General features: G+C 33.2%; 1 protein-coding gene across 3 annotated transcripts in view; it reads right to left on the reverse strand.

The window, feature by feature from the left end:
• Positions 1 to 4367: 4367 nt before the first annotated feature.
• Positions 4368 to 20257, reverse strand: part of LOC143065364 (insulin-like growth factor 2 mRNA-binding protein 2) — a 78759-nt gene continuing 62869 nt past the window's right edge. For all 3 annotated transcript variants that reach the window (XM_076238897.1, XM_076238895.1, XM_076238896.1), the window contains 7 exons: positions 16863 to 16979; positions 16352 to 16487; positions 15914 to 16018; positions 11702 to 11884; positions 11206 to 11319; positions 8888 to 9019; positions 4368 to 8087 (listed from right to left, as the gene is read on the reverse strand). In XM_076238897.1, coding sequence (XP_076095012.1) covers positions 7830 to 8087; positions 8888 to 9019; positions 11206 to 11319; positions 11702 to 11884; positions 15914 to 16018; positions 16352 to 16487; positions 16863 to 16979 — 1045 coding nt within the window. In that variant the 3' untranslated portion in view covers positions 4368 to 7829. The remainder of the gene's footprint in view (positions 8088 to 8887; positions 9020 to 11205; positions 11320 to 11701; positions 11885 to 15913; positions 16019 to 16351; positions 16488 to 16862; positions 16980 to 20257) is intronic.

Consider the following 20257-nt stretch of genomic DNA (forward strand, 5'->3'; position numbering starts at 1 on the left):
GATATTTTCCTTAGAGTAGTAGACATTTTGCTGTTTAAAAGAACATTATAAAAGCATCAAGGGGATCAGGTGGCACTGTAGGCATAACAAATTAAAAGTCTACGCTTGTTAGATAGACCCTTACTAGACATTTCATAGAATCCCTTGGTCATTAATTACTGGAAATGGCTGGAATTACTGCAAATAATGCAAATTCACACGAGGAAACAAAACAAACAGCAATGAAATTAGATGAAAAACATGTTATTGTCACTGTGAAGCATCTAAATAAACCATGACTAATCCCTTTGATGTGGAATCCCATCCTTAATGTCTTAAGAGATATTCAAGAGTCTTTGATCACCGCTGTCGACGAATGCTTGAATATGTCTAGACTTTTCATCACTAGTTCTCTTTCTTTAGTCAAGGAGTTTATATAGTCCTATATCAAAGTCAAAACTAATAACGTTTAAAAACATGACTACAAAAACAAACCTTAAATGTAAATCGGGGGAAATAATTTCAGGTCAAATAATTCAAGAACTTGTATTAAGATGTGCATTGCTTTTGGCAAACTGTAAAGATGATGTAAGAATAGAACATGTACTGTCGCAACCTGTAGGTCCCCTTCCAATTTCCCTTTGTTATGATGACGGCACCACGAGAAAATCATGGAAGTCTGATTTGGTGAAGCAATTATAATCTTAAGTCTATTGTGCACTTTCCCTACCTTCCATTGTATCATCACTCACAACTTAAATCAGAGATGGTATGGCATTAGTTCAATGTATTGATGTTAATAAAAACAAAACATTCGGTGATCTTGCAGCTGATTGTCTCAATGCTTTTCTGTAGCGCACACAGTAACAGATGTTTTTGACCGCTACACCATGAACAACTCTATAAAGTCTGCTGGAAACGCAGGCCGCACAAAGACTACAGCTTCCATTAAAGTTTATCAGATTATTGAAGGAAGAAGTATTCCTGACTGGAAAAAGTTTCTTTCTGTTACAGAAAACAAACAGGCACTCCTTAATTATTTTGGTGGTTTTATTCTTCAAAACTTTGACAAATCCCAGGCCTATGATTCCACCTGATTGTGAGCTTTACTTTGCCGGAATATTGTAAATCCCGAAATTGTGAAAGTTATGTATACCAACACTGTTAATGACTGTCGTCACTTGTTTAGCACTCAAGATGAGGCCGATATTCGTATGATTCTCCATGCCTCAAACTTTAACACGAAGATTAGAGAAATGGGAAAAGCAAAATTATGCAAAATTATGCGGACCTCTGTGAATACTACAAACATCTGTCACATACTAGCGAGTTGTGAGTGCAGATAGGTAACATAAGCATTGTAAAGGAAGGGCTAAGATTGTTACCCATTCACCAACTATGCGCCTGTCTTTCCTCAACAATTTGCCTTCTATAAATGCATTTACCGGATGCGACATTACTCCGTCTGTGTTTGGAGTAAGTAAACAAACTGACTACAAGACTTTGAAGGACAGTGGTTTGCAGAGCTTCGGTAATATTGACAAAGTTGAAGCCCTTGTTTGGGCATGAACATTAATTTCAAAGCTTTATGAGCAGAAAAATCTCTTTAAATCATTCCATCATGATATATTTATTTTAACAATGCACGTCAAGCTTGCCACCAGTAAATATGTAAGTTTAGTCAGTTAATCTCTCTGTAAAGCGGCACTGAAACCGTATATTTTATGTGTTTCGTTTCAAACTGAAATTTGAACCGCATTACACATTGCTAAACCCTATTCCGTCATCTTCAGTATACTGTTGGCGAGAGTTGAATGATTCATTAAACCCCGTGTATTCCAAAGGGCATATGTCAGCAGAAATCTTGCAGGAGCTTGTGTATTCATGTAAGGGAAAATCTTCATGTAAAAAGTCATGTGTTTGTTCACAATAAAACATTGTATGTTTGGAGCATTGCTCCTGTTAAAGGTCAGAATTATGTTCCTTGACAGATGAACCAGAAGATACTCCTGGCTTAATTCTGCTGTGTGGATCTCTTTGATTGGGTTTTTAAATGTAACTATTTTTGAGGTATTGAGTGGTTTTGAGTTTTGGTTAATTACATGAATGAGTTTTTGCAAAATACGCTTTCATGATAATAGGCTTCGGGTAAAAATAATATTGATCATTTATTGCTGAGGTTGAACGTCAGCCGGTAAGGTAACTTCTGTAACTGAAACAGAATATTTGTTGATTTTGTATAAAAGAACAAGTGTTTGAAAAACGCCAATTTTCAGAGTAAATCGATAATAATAATTATTATTTTTTTTTTACATTTTTCAAGATAATTCATTGCTAATTGATTTGAGATTTGAGAAAATGTCTTTATCTGAAATTTAACCTAAATTGTTGTATATATGTGAAAAATTTGAAAATATTGAAGAAAAATATAATAACAGACTTTGATCTTTGACCTTAATTTATGCAAAACTGTTAACCACATTTCTTTTTGACGACATCGATATTTCAAAAGTACTCATTTTTCCGAATCCAATGATATATAATATAGCCCTATAGTATGTTTGACGATTAAATCTAAAAAATATTGTCTGGTCACCGTACTAATATCATACCACCAAAATTCACAATACTATCTTGTTAACAACCGAAAAACGCGACATAGCCAATCAATTAATATCATCAACCACCGTGCAACACCTCTGAATATGAAGATAGCTTCTATCATAGAACCATCCGAGACTGGACCAAGTAAATGCACAAAAAATACTGAACTCTGATGAAACTTCAAGAGAACCAAATGGCAAAATCAAAAGCCCTACGCATCAAACGAATGGATAACAAATGTCATATTCCTGACTTTGTTCAGGCATTTTCTTGCATAGAAAATTGGTCTGTTCTACGCTACTTCGGAAAATCATCCAAGATGAACAACTTTTACTTTACATAAATTTTCTCGTTTGAATTGTTTTACATTGTCATTTTGGGGCCATTTATAGCGGACTATGTGGTATGGGCTTTGCTCATTGAAGGCCATACGGTGACTTATAGTTTATAATTTCTATGTCATTTTGGTCTCTTGTGGAGGAGAGTTGTCTCATTGGCAATCATATCACATCTTTTATATTATCTCCTTTCTCTTGTTCTATATTGAATGCCGAAATTAACACATCTCCTTAAAAACACCATTATACTGTTGGGTCTTCCAAGTTTCCTAGGCAATATATTTCTAAATCATTTACATCAATACCAAGTTATTGTGACACTAGCTACTTTAGGGGCAGCGTGTACAAATTGGGGATACTACAGAAAGGCAAAATTTGTGAGTTTGATGGAGACGTCTCATACCACACTATGTTATTTTTAGTATACTATTGTCTTGGTCATGCCATGATGTCTAATGAGTGGAGAGAGACCAAATAAAGATATCAATTGACAGTGTTAGTTTTCGAATATCCATAGATGTATTCACACTGAAGTTTTTCTAAGTTTGGTGCCTATGTTGATCACATCAATCCTAGACATTAGTGTATTAAAGCTCAGAAGTTTTGCCAATTTATAGCACTGCTAACAAGGAAGCTATTGACCCAAGGGTTGCATGTCATCTTTAGGAATGTTTAACATTGTAATATACAGCCAAATAAAGCAATGAATAATGAACTTCTAAAGCATATATATATATATCAAGTTCCAATCGAATAAACTTCACAGAGAGCAATAGCTTTTCTTTTCATGACATGGTCCACTGCAAAATCATAAATGCCGTGGTAAAGACAAACTGCTTCTTGGGGAAATATTTTGATTTGCTCACAACTATGGTAGAAGAGAAGCATATGGAAGGGAGTAGTGAAGTAATTTTGGCTTTAACTATTTTGATCTGATCGTCACTGACGAGTCTTATGAAAATGAAATATGCGTCTGGCGTTTTAAATTACAAGCTGGGTACCTTAGATAACTTTGAACATGTCGAAATGTGCTATTGTAGTTTATTTGAGTATTTCTCTGTCCTGATTGTTTTATATTTTTTTTAAATTATTTATACTGTAGTCCAGTTATGTAATGGTGTTATATTTAACATTGCAATAAAAGCGCAAGGTTTGGCTAGCCACAAAATCAGATTCAACCCACCATTTTTCTTAAAATGTCCTGTACCAAGTCAGGGAAATGGCTATTTGTTAACTTATAGTATGTTTCTCTGTATGTTACATGGTGGTTTGGTTTATAGTTGTACTTCAGTGTTTTTGTTGTTTTTCTCTTATATAGTTGATATGTTTCCCTCGGTTTTAGTTTGTAACCCATATTTGTTTTCTTAATTGATCTATGACTTTCGAACAGCAGTATACTACTGTTGCCTTTATTTATGGCATGAATACAAAATATTGAACACAATATAACTAGAATACTTTATTTCCGGCAGAAATGAGAAACTGTTCAGATATTTAATACAGTTTAGCCGTGGCAACTTGACAAAACATGCATTAAACTGTAGCTCGTCCAGAATCCAATGTCATCCTGTGCACCAATTATCAGATATGTTCATTTGTCAAATAAACAAATATTGAAGTAATTACTTTTGTATTCAAGGGTTTCACTGAATCATCAATATATAGAAATTATATAATTATTTACCATTTGCAGAAGTTAAAATGTATGTCCCTAAAGAAAATATGTTTGCAAACATACAGGGGCATGGAGATGTTGATTTAATTTAATAGAAACTGCATTAGAGTATTTCCATTGTAAACACCTTTAACAAATAACATAAGGTGTTGTAGCGTTTTGGATGACATTAGATCTGAAATGGCTGTGTGTAATCTATTACTGAACTACTTTTAATACGGAGGACGAAAAACTACAGTGGTTATATATAAAACTGAAAAACGTCTATGTTGAGCCAAGTCTGTATATGATTGTAAAGAGAAAATGCAGTCCTCCTTGTAAAATACACATCCCTTTAAATGAGGTAGATAAAACTTGACAACAGTGTAAAAGGAAATTTTTCTTTAGGCAAACTCAACCCAACAGTTTACAGTATGTCAGAATTTTGAACTTTAGGAAGCATTGATGGACTAATTTGGATGACTGGAATATGTCACCATTACAACAGTCAGTTAACACTTGATTAATCTGTCCTAAATTGAAAATTGCTGACACAAGTCAAGTGACTAGTTGAAGCATTTTAAAAAGGGCTAACAGAGAAATAGGATTCAGAATAAAAACTTCCCTTTACAAAGCTGGCATTTTCTCTTTTACAGAAATAAAGTATTAAGACAATATTGTACACTAAATAATAAACATATACTAAAGATACCAAGAATTACTGGCCTTGTACAAATACAATGATACTTCTGTCCGAGAAGAATTAGCGTTCTAGACTTGGCTCAGTACAATTCTTTGAAAATTAAAAAAGGGGAAAATTAAATCACGCAGTATATAACCTGTAAAGTACCATAAAAGTTTACAAGAAATCTGTACATTCAAAAACATGTTCATCTTTATCAGTATTGTATATATAGATTGACAGACAGATAAAGTATAAAAACATGTTCAGGAGCTCCAATGGAGAGCTTTATATCTTAGCAGTGGCCTATAATTACTCTGATTTTAATTTTATTTTAGAGTGTATATTTTTATGGCAAGGGCTAAATGTCCCATCAAAATGTGCATAAAAAGTTAACAGATTATCAAACTATTCAGAAGTAATTTTAGTTCACTGCTGAGGATCACCAAACTGTATAAAGGTAACTATTTAACTTTAAAAAAACATTAATGAATAACACCAAGAAACAAACGACTGAAAAAAAAGACTGCTATTTACAATGCAGCCAATGTTTGCTAAAACAATGGATATTTCACATGCTGAGGTGGAATTCATGTGAAGTATTTAAATTTTCTATATTTCTCAGAACATGTATCAAAATGAACAGTTTACAATCATTTATATTACCCAGTACATGTATTCAGTTTCATGATTAAATTATTTCACATACAAAGTAAATACTTCACATTCAGCAAATGTTCAGCTGGTACCACCAAAGTATCAAATTTATATATAACAATGTTTTCAAAATTTGATAATTGTCAAAATTTCTAATCAACTGATGTTAGTAAAGTCATAGAAAATTACAAAAGTTTGCATAAGTTGGATGACATGATTCGGCTTTATGTTGCTGCAAATTATGACAAATTTCTATTGCACTTTATATATTCATTTTTAGTTTAGTCTCACATTTCCAGTTATTGAATTATTTTCAAACTCTTTAACAATAAATCAACACTGAAATGCTTGTGGCAAATAGAACTTGACAAAACCTTCGAATTACAGTAGAAATCCTGACAATTATTACACAAACTGTTTAAAATAGGCTCATTATTTTCTCCCAATGAGAAATCATTGTAATACCAACTTTTCCATTGTCAAAAGTCTTTTTTGGTTGCAGATATACGATGTACATTAATTTGACAATGAAAAAGTAACCAATTTTTTAAATTGTCATATACAGCAGGACTTGTAGTAAAATGAATTTCTCATTCACTTCATTGAAGTCATGTATATATGTAGTTTTGAATATTTTTGATCAACATATTATCTGAAAAAGATGTGTGGCCCATGTCAGATAATATGATGTTCCTTCTAACCTCTCAAGGTAGATAATTATTATGACTGATGTTAAATAAATGCAACAATGTTTGTTGTATATTCTTCAATAAAGCTTGAGTCATTAATATTTTGTATGTGAACACTTCAAAATTGTTGAACATTTCTTTGTGGCTTTATCTTATGCCAATTACTCTAATTGAAAATCATTAACAATAGTAAACATTGCAGTGGTCACACACAGAATTGTGACTTGTGAGATGCCTGTCTGATGTAAGTGAGACTTCTGTCAGTGTTGCTACATTTGATAGTTTGCCATGCAACTTCTTATTATCCAGTGATAAAAGAAGAAATCAAATGTTGACAGTTTCAAGTGTTTATGTTGTCGAGAAGAAATAAAATTGTAATAATGAAATAAAGTTTTCAATACTTAGTTGAAAAGTGGATGTTGTAACATTTGTAAATTCTCAACTGTTCATCAAACATTTTATTAAGAGTCGTATCCAGATGCTTTAATAGTTAAAATCTTTATCATTAGAAATAGATTGAGAAATAATGATCTTAAAATAAATTATAAAACTTGTTTACCTGAAAATAGCAAGATTTGACTTAGAAAAGGCCCCTTTCACTTATCTTAATTTACACTGAATACAAAACTTAATATAATCCCCTCTCCCGTACCCAATGCAGAAATGATGGACCAATAAATCTACTTTGATGAACAGATGAGAATTATATTAATGCATCCGCTGTTGAATGGTAACATAATATGGTGTAATTGTCAGACCTGTGTTTAGGAACAGAATAGAATTGTCACCAAAATTTCTATACAAGTGGAAGTTTAGTTGGAAATAAAAATTCTAATTTTATCATTTTTTTTTAAATTGTCAACATATGGGCAAAAAACCACCCATAAAAACAGGTCATAAAAATTATAACAAAAAAAAAATGCTTTCAACAAGTATCAAAAATAAATTCTATTACAAAAAGACCATGCTATTTTCAAAACAAAAACAACAATGGCCTTCCTTTGATCTCTACGACCCCCATCCCTCTATCATCGACCTCCAGTGAATCGTCCATAATACTATTAATTAATGCCCTTTAACACCTCCCTAGCCCCTGTAAAATGGAGCTATATACTGGGAGATAAACAATACATCAACAATAAAGCCTTTTTAAAACAAGTCAAATAATTTTTCATTTTAACGATCTTCACATGGAGGTAATACATCATTTGTTTAATCTCAATCATTTAATTTCCATTTTGTTCCCGTCTGGGTCTTCTCTGTTGTGGTGGGCCTCCCATGCCCCCCATTGGGCCTCCCATCATTCCTCCCTGTTGGTTTCCCCGCTGATTAACCAGAGATCGGATTCGTCTGATGGCTGGCTGCATAGCATAAAAATGTCCAATAATTGAAACAGCGACTTCAGAGTCATCTTGTGGATTTTGTTGACTGTTGACTTCTGGCAGTTTAACTATAGCACCACTAACTCTCTGCATTTCTCGTACCTAATAAAAAGATCATCATTACTTGTGTTCTCAAATTTCATTTACAAAACATTTATATTTGCCAGATAGTTTCAAAGATTGATGTTTTGAGCCAAATTTAAATCTACATAAAATTCCATTACAGTTGAAACTTGTGAAGTCAAGGCCAATCAACAAGACATGTTTAATTTATCTAAGTAGAGTGTGAAGTCATAAATTTGGAATATGAGATTTGTCCAAACTCGATATTTGGAACAGGATGTCTTTTTCCATTTAACAATTAAGTGTGTATTCAAGCTTCATATATTTTGTGTGTATCGTCTCTTTATGAATAACAAGAGGCTGACAGAGTGACATCAAATTGGATTTTTAACCTTTATTTGTGTCCTGGCATTTTTCAATATCACAAGGATCCCAACTCCTAAACAGGAAAATTGACAATTTTCAATATTGAACCTTACCCCTATTCTAAGATCAGTTACAATCTCTTTGGTTTAAAGGTTCATGAGATAAAGCACAGACAAGAAGGGAAAATCCATTTCTTTTAAGAGCCATAACTCTTGAACAGTGAAAGTGAAAATCTTCAATATTATTCTTGACATCCATTGTCGTCAGTAAAATGTAAATTTGAAAAGATGTGAGAAATGACCTGGTCTTATCTCAGTTTGACTGGATCAATGAAGAGATGACCTTTGATGTGATTACCAACTTTTTAATCGAGTCATTAATTTTGAACAGGGAATGTGTCGTGTATAATGCATTCACAGCGATGTATATTTGGTAACATTTAACCTTGAAGCAATGACCTCTCTAGTACTTACATTCTGTCCACCTTTTCCAATGATTCGTCCAACCATTGACCTGGGTACCATCACCTCTGATCGTAGATGAACCTCTTCAATTCTAGCGAACCCTCCTTCTGACTTTATCTTGTCAAAGATATAGAACTGAGCCTGAAAAAAAAATTACTTTTAACCTGCTGATGAATTTTGTGAATAGTATCTTATAATCATTCCCTTTATTTGCCCAATATTGATACATTTTGTGTGTTAATTTTTTTTTATCGAGTTGAGCCTTCCATTTGATATTTTATAGTGCGTCTTTCTATGTTGTCATGTTATACTATTGTTTCAGAAAAGGGGAAAGGTTTGACACCATTAAAACGTTTAATCCCACTGCAATTGTTTGCACCTGTCACAAGGCAGGAATCTGATGTTCAATGGTTCATAAGTGGTTCTCATTTCTTATTTTTATATAGATGAGACCATTGGTTTTCCTGCTTGAATGGTTTTACACCAGTAATTTTTGGGGCCCTTCATAGCTTGCTGTTTGGTGTGAGCCTAGGCTCAGTGTTGAAGACAGTACCTTGACCTAAAATGGTTTATTTTATAAATTGTTACTTGGATGGATGGAGAGTTGTCTCATTGGCACTCATACCACATCTTCCTATATCTATTTGTAAAACAATTTGCATTAGTAGAAAATGTTTATACAACAATAAACAGACCTCTAGTTTGTTCTAATGCTCCTGAATTTTTGGGAGCGTAAATATTTTGATTTCTAAATTATTCCACTTGATACAAATCTTTAAAACAAGAAGTAATTGTAACAGGATGCTGTTACGAAGTCTCCCAAACAAAGCTCCCATAACTCACCATTCCTATGGTCCCAGTATTCATTTTAATCGTTTAATTGTCCCATACAAGAATATATACGGTTTAGGGGTAGGGATCTTGACCGTTTACAAGTTTTCCAACAAGATGGGGTGGTGTGACGCCCTAGGGATTTCTTTTTTATTTCATTTGATTTGTTTTATTTTCCCCTACAAGAATATATATGGTTTAGGGGTGGGGATCTGGACCGTTTACAAGATAACAGTATATTCTCAAATTGAATGGGGTGGGGGTGACCCCTAGGGACTTCCTTTTAATTTCATTTGATTTGTTTTATTGTCCCCTACAAGAATATATATGGTTTAGGGGTGGGGATCTGGCCTGTTAACAAGTTAATAGCACACATTGAAATTGAACGTGGGGTGGGGGTGACCCCCAGGGACTTCCCTTTAATTTCATTTGATTTGTTTTATTGTCCCATTCAAGAAAATATATGGTTTAGGGTGGGGATATGGACTGTTTACAAGATAATAGCACATTCTGAAATTGAACAGGGTGGGGTGACCCCCCCCCCCCCCCCTGAACTTACCCAATTTGTTTTATTGTCCCATACAAGAATATATATGGTTTAGGGGTGGGGATCTAGACCGTTTACAAGTTTGCAAACAGAAAAGGGGGGGGGGGGGGTAGACTCCCAGGGACTTCCCTTTAATTTCATTACATTTGTCTTATTGTCCCATTCAAGAATATATATGGTTTAGGGGTGGGGATCTGGACTGTTAACACGTTATAGCACATTCTGAAATTGAACTGGGTGGGGGTGACCCCCAGGGACTTCCCTTTAATTACATTAAGATTTGTTTTATTGTCCCATTCAAGTATATATGGTTTAGGAGTGGGGATCTGGACTGTTAACAAGTTAATAGCATATTCTGAAATTGAACGGGGTGGGGTGACCCCCAGGGACTTCCCTTTAATTTCATTTGATTTGTTTTATTGTCCCATTCAAGAATGTATATGGTTTAGGGGTGGGGATCTGGACTGTTAACAAGTTAATAGCACATTCTGAAATTGAATGGGGTGAGGTGATCCCCCCAGGGACTTGCCCTATATTTCATGTCATTTGTTTTATTGTCCTATGATCATTTCTGAAGACAGCAAGTGTCTATCACTTACAGTTAGTTTTCAAGTTATATTCATTTGAAAATTTTAGAAAATAAAATCCCATAGGATTCTATAGTAAACCCCTCCCTTCTTTCTGCCCCCCAAAATACCCCTTAACAGACCCTAATGCACAAACAAAAGATTGATGGATCACCTAGACAAATTAGTCTAACATTCTATGAAACCCCAAGTTAATCTGACCAGCGGTTTTGGAGAAACGTTGCAGACAAATTATTTTTAAAGTGGCGGAAGAAAAAGAAAAAGAAAAAGAAGAATAATAAAAATAATAAGAACTGAGCAAAAACAATAAGTCTCCAAACTTTGTTTGGGAGACTTAATAATATCACTGGACGAGTATTTACCTTCCATTGTGATTCAGCTGATCCAGTGATTATCACTTTTCTTTCGTCCATTTGATTTTGAGGACCTCCTTGTTTTCTATCACCATTCATTTCTCCATTTTTTTGTGGAAGGATCTATTCAAAATAGAAATGAATTTTAACATTTTGAAATGTTTGAGCAAGTTTACATTACACAATACAGCTGAATTGTTTTTAGTCATTTCAGTAGTTTTTGGTGCAGAAATTATTGTGTGTATTCATTACTGAGATTTTTTACAAATAGACAACAAAGCTAGAATTATCATTGCAGTTTCAGAAAAATCTGCATACAGATATCAGAACAAGAGTTCTTTTTATTGCAATACTCACCATATCGCATTATTTCTGAAATTACAGTATTCAATATTCCATTACTCAAAAATTTACCTCAACAATTAAAATAGAACTTGCATATTGCCAGAAAATTAAGTTTATACAATCGTTTCAATAAATTTATTTTTTGAATTTCAAGTCTTACCTTGATGCGAGCACTTGACAATCTCATGATCTCTTTAATATTTGATCCTTTACTGCCTATAACTGCTCCCACTGTGTTTTCTGGTATGTACAGGTAGGTGACTTCCAACTCCTGTTGTGGGGGGACGTTTGGTACCTGTCCATAAATACCTGGATAATAGTTTCCTCCACCTCCTCCTTGTTCCTGAAAAAATAATAAAAATAAAGTTGAACTTCAATCAAATTGAAAACAATTCCAATAAATCATAAAAATAATAGAATCACAAACCCAAGAAAAAAGAATCTTCGAGTGATTAGCAATCAGACTGGGGCGGAATATTACATCCATCATCAATACTAGGATATTGTCCAATCATCATGTTGCTCTCATTACAAAGCAAAAACAGTAGGTTTATGATAAATCATTTTTATGTTTTCAATTAGCATGGCAAAGGACTTCTGATCTTTCCTTGAGATCAAAAAGAATTTTTACAAAAGAGAAATAAAGGGAGAACGTGTCATTGGGACACAGGGGCATCCCCTTGCTTGTATTATAAAGTCATAAAGGGACACAACTCTACAACAGCAAGTGATTCCATTGAGTATTAGTTTTGCAACATTTAGTTCGTGGAAACTTAAGTTTGAGAATGGAAACCAATTTCAGGACAAACTGACAGACAAGGGTAAGACTTCATGCACCCTTCACTGCATGATAAATATACAGTAGAAAATATAATTATTCAAAGGAGTCTAAAACACATCACTTTTAAAACTTTATAAAAAAAAAAATCCAAGACCAACAATAACATAGAATACAATGACTAGCAATCAGACTGGGGCGGAATATTACACCCATCATCAATACTAGGATATTGTCCAATCACCATGTTGCTTTCATTACAAAGCTATTAACAAATTATTTCTATGTTTTGAATTATCATGGCAAATAATTTATGATAGCTTTCTGAGAGTATTGCATGGCAATACATTGTCCCCTCACGGTTAAAAAATTATTGTACTGGAAAAAAATGTTAACTTAATCTGCAACTCGCCATTGTGTAAACTATACAGCAAATATAAAGTCAAAAATCTTCAAGCATGAACTGATTTGCTGGACTAACAGACAGGAGTACAAACCTAAAATCACCTTCAACATTGGGGGACTAATAAAATAAATTCAAAAGTGTCTTAAAAACTACACATCCTTGAGTAACAATGAAAAGCAATCAGACTGGGGCGGAATATTACATTCCTCATCAATACTAGGATATTGTCCAATCATCATGTTGCTGTTATAAGAAAGCTAAAACAATAGCCTGAACAGGATTAAAATCATTTCTCTCTTTTGAATCAGCATGGCAAAGGATTAAGGAGCCTTCTTTGAAATAAATCAAAAGAAAATAAAACAAACTGGTTTGTTATTGAAATTGTAGATAGAGACCTAACTTTGTTTTAAAAACGTCCCAAAAAACTGTTTTGGATTATTACCACAAAAATATCCCACAATTTGAAATTTAATACCAGAATTTTTACCAATTTCCGAAAGTGTGTGCAGACAATGCAACACAAGGCTGATTCAAATTCTTAAGTCATATGAGAAGTTGGTTAACTGACAAGCACCTTGCAGTAGGCCTGAAAGTTATTGACAGCAAGCATACTGTGGATTCATTTATTTTCGTGGGTATCAATTTTCGTGGATAGAGAAAAAAAGACGTATCGTGGTATACGTAAATTCGTGGATTGCTGATTACAACACCAAAAAATTATATACGTAATTTGTGGATTTCCTTTTGATTTAGGAGATCAAATAACCTCCTTGGTTTGATCAATAATAAAACAAAACAAACAAGAATGTGTCCAAAGTACACGGATGCCCCACTCCCACTATCATTTTCCATGTTCAATGGACCGTGAAATTGGATAAAAAATATAATTAGGCATTAAAATTAGAAAGATAATATCATAGGGAACATTTGTACTAAGTTTCAAGTTGATTGGACTTCAACTTCATCAAAAACTACCTTGACCAAAACCTTTAACCTGAAACATGCACTTTTATTTTCTATGTTCAGTGGACCGTGAAATTGGGGTCAAAAGTTTAATTTGGCTTTAAAATTAGAAAGATCATATCATAAGGAACATGTGTACTAAGTTTCAAGTTGATTGGACTTCAACTTCATCAAAAACTACCTTGACCAAAAACTTTAACCTGAAGCGGGACAGACGGACGAACGAACGAACAGACGGACGGACGAACGAACGGACGCACAGACCAGAAAACATAATGCCCCTCTACTATCCTAGGTGGGGCATAAAAAGAAGGAATTCATTGAATTGTCAAAATCCTTGCTTGGTCATTCTAGGTTAAAGTGCTCATTGATAACTTCGATTACAATAATGGACAGAGACAACTAATTAATGTTTGTTTTACAATTTATAAATTTTTGTCTGAATTCTATAAGGCATTCAAAACTTTATGATTGAAAGCTCATTTCCCTAATCACGATATAATAAACAGTGATATAAGTATAAGGTGTGAAAATAAATGTTCCTGTTATAAACAATATTACCTACGGGCAATATCTCCGTACTTAATCCTATTGATTTTTAATCACTGGTAAATCAAACTATGACACGGTAATTAACAACTTGCAGTTTTAATCAATTTTAAAAAGTAAATTATCACTGATATTCGATAAATTTATTATAGATTTAATCAAATACTTGTATCTTCTTTCAATAAAAAACATGTGTTATGTTACAATGTTTATTGCTAGTCAACACTATACTAGAACTGCTTAACATAACCGGAAATAAACACGGAATCCATACACATTTCTCGGGATTATTCTTCGTTGATTTCTTAAATTCGTGGTTTGCTGTGACCCACGAAACCCACGAAAATTGGTATACCAAGAATAAAAATGAATCCACAGTATATAACCTTTCTAAATACAAGTATCTATGGCAGTAACAAATAGCAATCAGACTGGGGCGGAATATTACATTCCTCATCAATACTAGGATATTGTCCAATCATCATGTTGCTGTTACAAGAAAGCTACAACAATAGGGTTGAATTCATTTCTCTCTTTTGAATCATCGTGGCAAAGGATTTAGAAGCCTTCTTGGAAATCAATCAAAAGAAAATAGAACTGGACAACCAAAAAAAGAAGAAAAACAAACCTACTTGCTCCTGAGCACAATTATTAATCAGATGTTTCATTCTAACAAATATTCAACTGAGACATACCAACTCCTGCAGCAAAAAAGTATATATATAAGAAGCTATGACATAGAGTGAATAGCAATCAGACTGGGGCGGAATATTACATCCATCATTGATACTAGGATATTGTCCAATCATCATGTTGCTGGTTTTATCAAACTAAAACAGAAGGGCCATATTCAATTCTCCATTTTTGAACATTCTTGCAAAACAATCAAATGGACAACTGGCATAATCAACATAATCAACATAACAATCAAGACGGATCATTCACAACTATAATACACAATTGGCAAAGTGCCAGATTCTAATACACATTCTATTAAGACATGTGTATCCATTCTACACAGAAATATAAAAGACATTGCTTTAGTAGGATAAATTGCTTTTTTAGCTTTAAAATATGGGATATGGGTCAGAATAACACCAAAATTATTTTACAATACTATTTATTCCGTTATCAAATTGATTAAATCCTGATCAAATTAGCCCCAATTCTAAATGAAATTAAGATTTACATACTTTTATGTATTTCATTGGAAAGCAATATTGTTTAGTAGATCAATCAGCAGATTCAGCTTATACTTTTCTATATACAAGTAGCTATGAAATAGTAGTGATTTGCAATCATACTGGGGCGCAATATTACATCCATCATCAATACTAGGATATTGTATTCTGATTTTGGATAAGAATGGCAGAGGATTTTTGGAAAAAAATCAGAACGAATATGAATGGTCATGCTAACAAATTGATGGACTGCTTCGGTCATTAATGATGGATTAAGAAATATCAAAACAGGCTCAAGTGATGTACAATACATGCATATGTATAAAGTTATTGTTTTACCAAAAAAACTAATTTGGTCAGCTTAAACCATTTATTAAGCAGCTATGACATAGCATTGAAAAGCAATCAGACTGGGGCGGAATATTACATCCATCATCAATACTAGGATATTGTCCAATCATCATGTTGCTTTTATGACCTAGCTACAACACTTACCATTCCATAGGGTGGGAAATTCCTCATGTTTTGGTAGCCCATATTACTAGGTCCTGGACCCATCATACCCATTGGAGGCATACCACCAAACATATTCATTTGTTGCTATAATAAACAAACATAAAATAATAAGCAAATTAAATAATTTCTGCAGTCTGCATCTCTGCTACAAAATACACAAAAGGTGTTGTTTATAACAAGTGAACATTGCTTCAGATCACGCAATAATTTTACAAAAAATTGAATCAAAAACAGGGCATATTTTTTTGTCTATATTTCTGCAACAATTTGAACTTTCATTTATAATTTCTAGTTATGCCCTTTTCGAAGTTGATATAATGGAAATTATCTATTATCTTAAATTTCATGATTTAATAAAATCCATATTCAGATGCTTTTCTTTCTTATTCCTTTTTTTAGTTACATAATCCAACTCACATTGTAACTTTGAGCATCTTGATCAAGACATTTTCTCATTTTTTCACTGAGCAATGCTTCAGCTTTACTGCATGCATCTACAGTACCCGTGATAGTGATGACTCTGTCTATGTAAAAATTACTCATGTCTGTGGCACTGAAAAAGAAAGAAAATCAAAGTGCTACTTGAAAGGCATATTCAATGCTTCAGCGAAAGAACTAGCACATTTCCCCATGATATATGTTTAAAATATATATAATTATAAAATCTAAAATTTATAAAATTTAATATAAATAATTCACCCAAGTGTTTTGGAAATTAGTTGAAGCTTTTTTGAGTTAACTGTTGACGATGGACAGGCAATGGTTAACTATAATACCTCCCATAAATAAGCATTTCAAAACAACCATTCATTTAAAGAAACATTGGTAACTACCTTTAATTAATAATTTGTGACCTATTTCAGGAAAGTTATTATAAATACAATATACTGGTATGTTCATTTGATGTTATTGTGTTAGAATACCCTACCTAGATACAATGATGTGAGCTCCTGTTTGTTCCATGAAATTTTTGATGACATTTCCCTGCTTTCCAATGATTCTTCCACATACACTATTTGGACATAACACCTTCATAGGATATTCTCTGAAAATAAAAGATTTCATTTTTTTTTTAAATGCTTGTTAACAGCTAACTTCATTCAACAATTCTATTTTTTTGCAGTTGTAAAATTTCAAGAAATTGTCAATTAGATCTGTTCTACACATTTAAAGGCATTCAGGAGATGGAAGGACCTGAATTGAAGGAAAATATGTTCCTTGGACAAGGATTCCCTTTTTAGTAAATATACGTCAATTCATTCAACGGTAATAACTGAAGAACAGTGAAAGTGATGTCACTAAAATTAAAACTATATCAGTGTTTGGTGGTGGTAATATGCATTCTGTATAAGTTTCATAACTAAACTTTTTCCCCATTTATCTGTCCTTCCTGTACAAATATCATGTGTTCTAATGTTGTGGAAAATACTGACTGCTGATAGGTCGGTCTAAACAGACTGGTATAACAAGTGAAACTGCGAGCTACTGCTCACTGATGATACCCCCGCCGCAAGTGGATAATATTAATAGTGTGTGTGTAAAAAAATGTAAGTGTTCGGTAAACAGGAAGTCGATGAATGATGAATCTGAAAACGCATCACACGGTATGGCTGACATATATAAATGTTGATACCAAATTACAGAAAGGGTGGATGTGTAGTTCCTGAGAAAAATGTGACGAAAGTTTCATGGGACGGACTGACTGACGGACGGACGGACTGACAGACAGAGGTAAAACAGTATACCCCCCTTTTTTGAAAGAGGGGGTATAAAAATACCATTAAAGTACAGTTAACTCTCGTTGTCTCGAACTCGGTTGACTCGAAATTTCGGATGAGTCGAAGTTTTCACGTGGTCCCGAACTTTATTCCATACAAAAGTATGTAATTCGACTCCTGATGAGTCGAAATTGGATGAGTCGAAATTTCGGTTGAGTCGAACTAAATTTACGGTCCCAAGGTTAACAAAAGCATTCAAAATTCATTTTTTATCTCGAACTAATACACATATGTCAAAACATGACCTCCGGGATTTAAATGGATTGAATAGTTAATCTGACAATACACGTGTAATTAAATTTCCGGTCACTGACCACTGTATTGATTTATGACATGCTATTTCCACGAGTGTTTACCTAAGATTATCTTTTATAGAATTTTGACACATAATTAGTGATACATTGTTAATGTTCATGAAAAAGTATTTAAAATGTTTACAAAACAATTAATTTGTGATTTAAACTAATGAGCTTGGGTGTGTATAAAGTGAGGATTATGGCTTCCGTTGATGATCACCTAAAAACTACTCAAACGGCGTCTTTAATCTTGTTATATTTTCTTTTGAAAAGAAACAGTGAGATAAAACAAAATGAATAGAAATCAACATTTTCTTAAATCTCTTGTATCCGAGAATAAACAATTTTGTCAGCTATAACCGACCTGAATAACGAAACTATCAATTGGAAATTACTCTCTTGGAAAAGCCATAGGATTTTTTTTAATTGAAAGAATTGAATAAATAAAAACAAGAGGCTCTCAAGAGCCTGAATCGCTCACCTTAATTCTTTTGGTTAAATCTCTCATCAATGATTATTTTGGCTTTTCAATTTATTTAAATGTTTTTTGGATCGTCCTATTTTCTTCAAAAGCCAAAAAAAATAATCATTTTCTCCTATGTTCTATTTTAGCCATAGTAGCTATGTTTCTTGACATACAAGGAAATAAAATATAAAATTTATACTAAATACTCTGAAACTCATTTAGCCTAAGTTTGGCTGAAATTGATACAGCAGTTTCAAAGGAGAAGATTTTTTAAAGTAAGTCAACATGATGAACAAATTGCGAAAAAAGTCCTTAAAGGGCAATAACTCCTTAAGGGGTCAATTGACAATTTTGGTCAAATTGACTTAATTGAAGATCTTACTTTGCTGAACATCATTGCTGTTTACAGTTTATTTCTATCTATAATTATATTCAAGATAATAAACAAAAACAGCAAAATTTCCTTAAAATTATCAATTCAGGGGCAGCAACCCAACAACAGGTTGTCTGATTCATCTGAAAATTTCAGGGCAGATACATTGTAGATCTTGACCTGATAAACAATATAACCCCAGGTCAGATTTGCTCTAAATGCTTTGGTTTTTGAGTTATAAGCCAAAAACTGCATTTGACCCCTATGTTCTATTTTTAGCAATGGCGACCATGTTTGTTGATAGATCATAACTTCGGATACAATTTACAAACTAGATACCCTAAGGAACATTCAGTTAAAGTTTGGAAGTATTTGGCCCAGTAGTTTCAGAGGAGAAGAATTTTGTAAAAGATTTTTAAGATTTACGAAAAATGGTTAAAAATTGACTATAAAGGGCAATAACTCCTAAAGGGGTCAACTGACCATTTCCGTCATTTAACTTATTTGTAAATCTTACTTTGCTGAACATTATTGCTGTTTACAGTTTATCTCTATCTATAATAATATTCAAGATAATAACCAAAAACAGCAAAATTTCCTTAAAATTATCAATTCAGGGGCAGCAACCCAACAACAGGTTGTCTGATTCATCTGAAAATTTCAGGGCAGATAGATCTTGACCTGATAAACAATATAGCCCCAGGTCAGATTTGCTCTAAATGCTTTGGTTTTTGAGTTATAAGCCAAAAAATGCATTTGACCCCTATGTTCTATTTTTAGCAATGGCGACCATGTTTGTTGATAGATCATAACTTCGGATACAATTTACAAACAAGATACCCTAAGGAACATTCAGTTAAAGTTTGAAAGTATTTGGCCCAGTAGTTTCAGAGGAGAAGATTTTTGTAAAAGATTACTAAGATTTACGAAAAATGGTTAAAAATTGACTATAAAGGGCAATAACTCCTAAAGGGGTCAACTGACCATTTCCGTCATGTTGACTTATTTGTAAATCTTACTTTGCTGAACATTATTGCTGTTTACAGTTTATCTCTATCTATAATAATATTCAAGATAATAACCAAAAACAGCAAAATTTCCTTAAAATTATCAATTCAGGGGCAGCAACCCAACAACGGGTTGTCTGATTCATCTGAAAATTTCAGGGCAGATAGATCTTGACCTGATAAACAATATTACCCCATGTCAGATTTGCTCTAAATGCTTTGGTTTTTGAGTTATAAGCCAAAAACTGCATTTGACCCCTATGTTCTATTTTTAGCAATGGCGACCATGTTTGTTGATAGATCAAAACTTCGGATACAATTTATAAATTAGATACCCTAAGGAACATTCAGTTAAAGTTTGAAAGTATTTGGCCCAGTAGTTTCAGAGGAGAAGATTCTTGAA

The sequence above is a fragment of the Mytilus galloprovincialis genome, chromosome 2 (genome assembly GCF_965363235.1).
Source record: "Mytilus galloprovincialis chromosome 2, xbMytGall1.hap1.1, whole genome shotgun sequence".
In the NCBI taxonomy this organism is placed as follows: domain Eukaryota; kingdom Metazoa; phylum Mollusca; class Bivalvia; order Mytilida; family Mytilidae; genus Mytilus; species Mytilus galloprovincialis.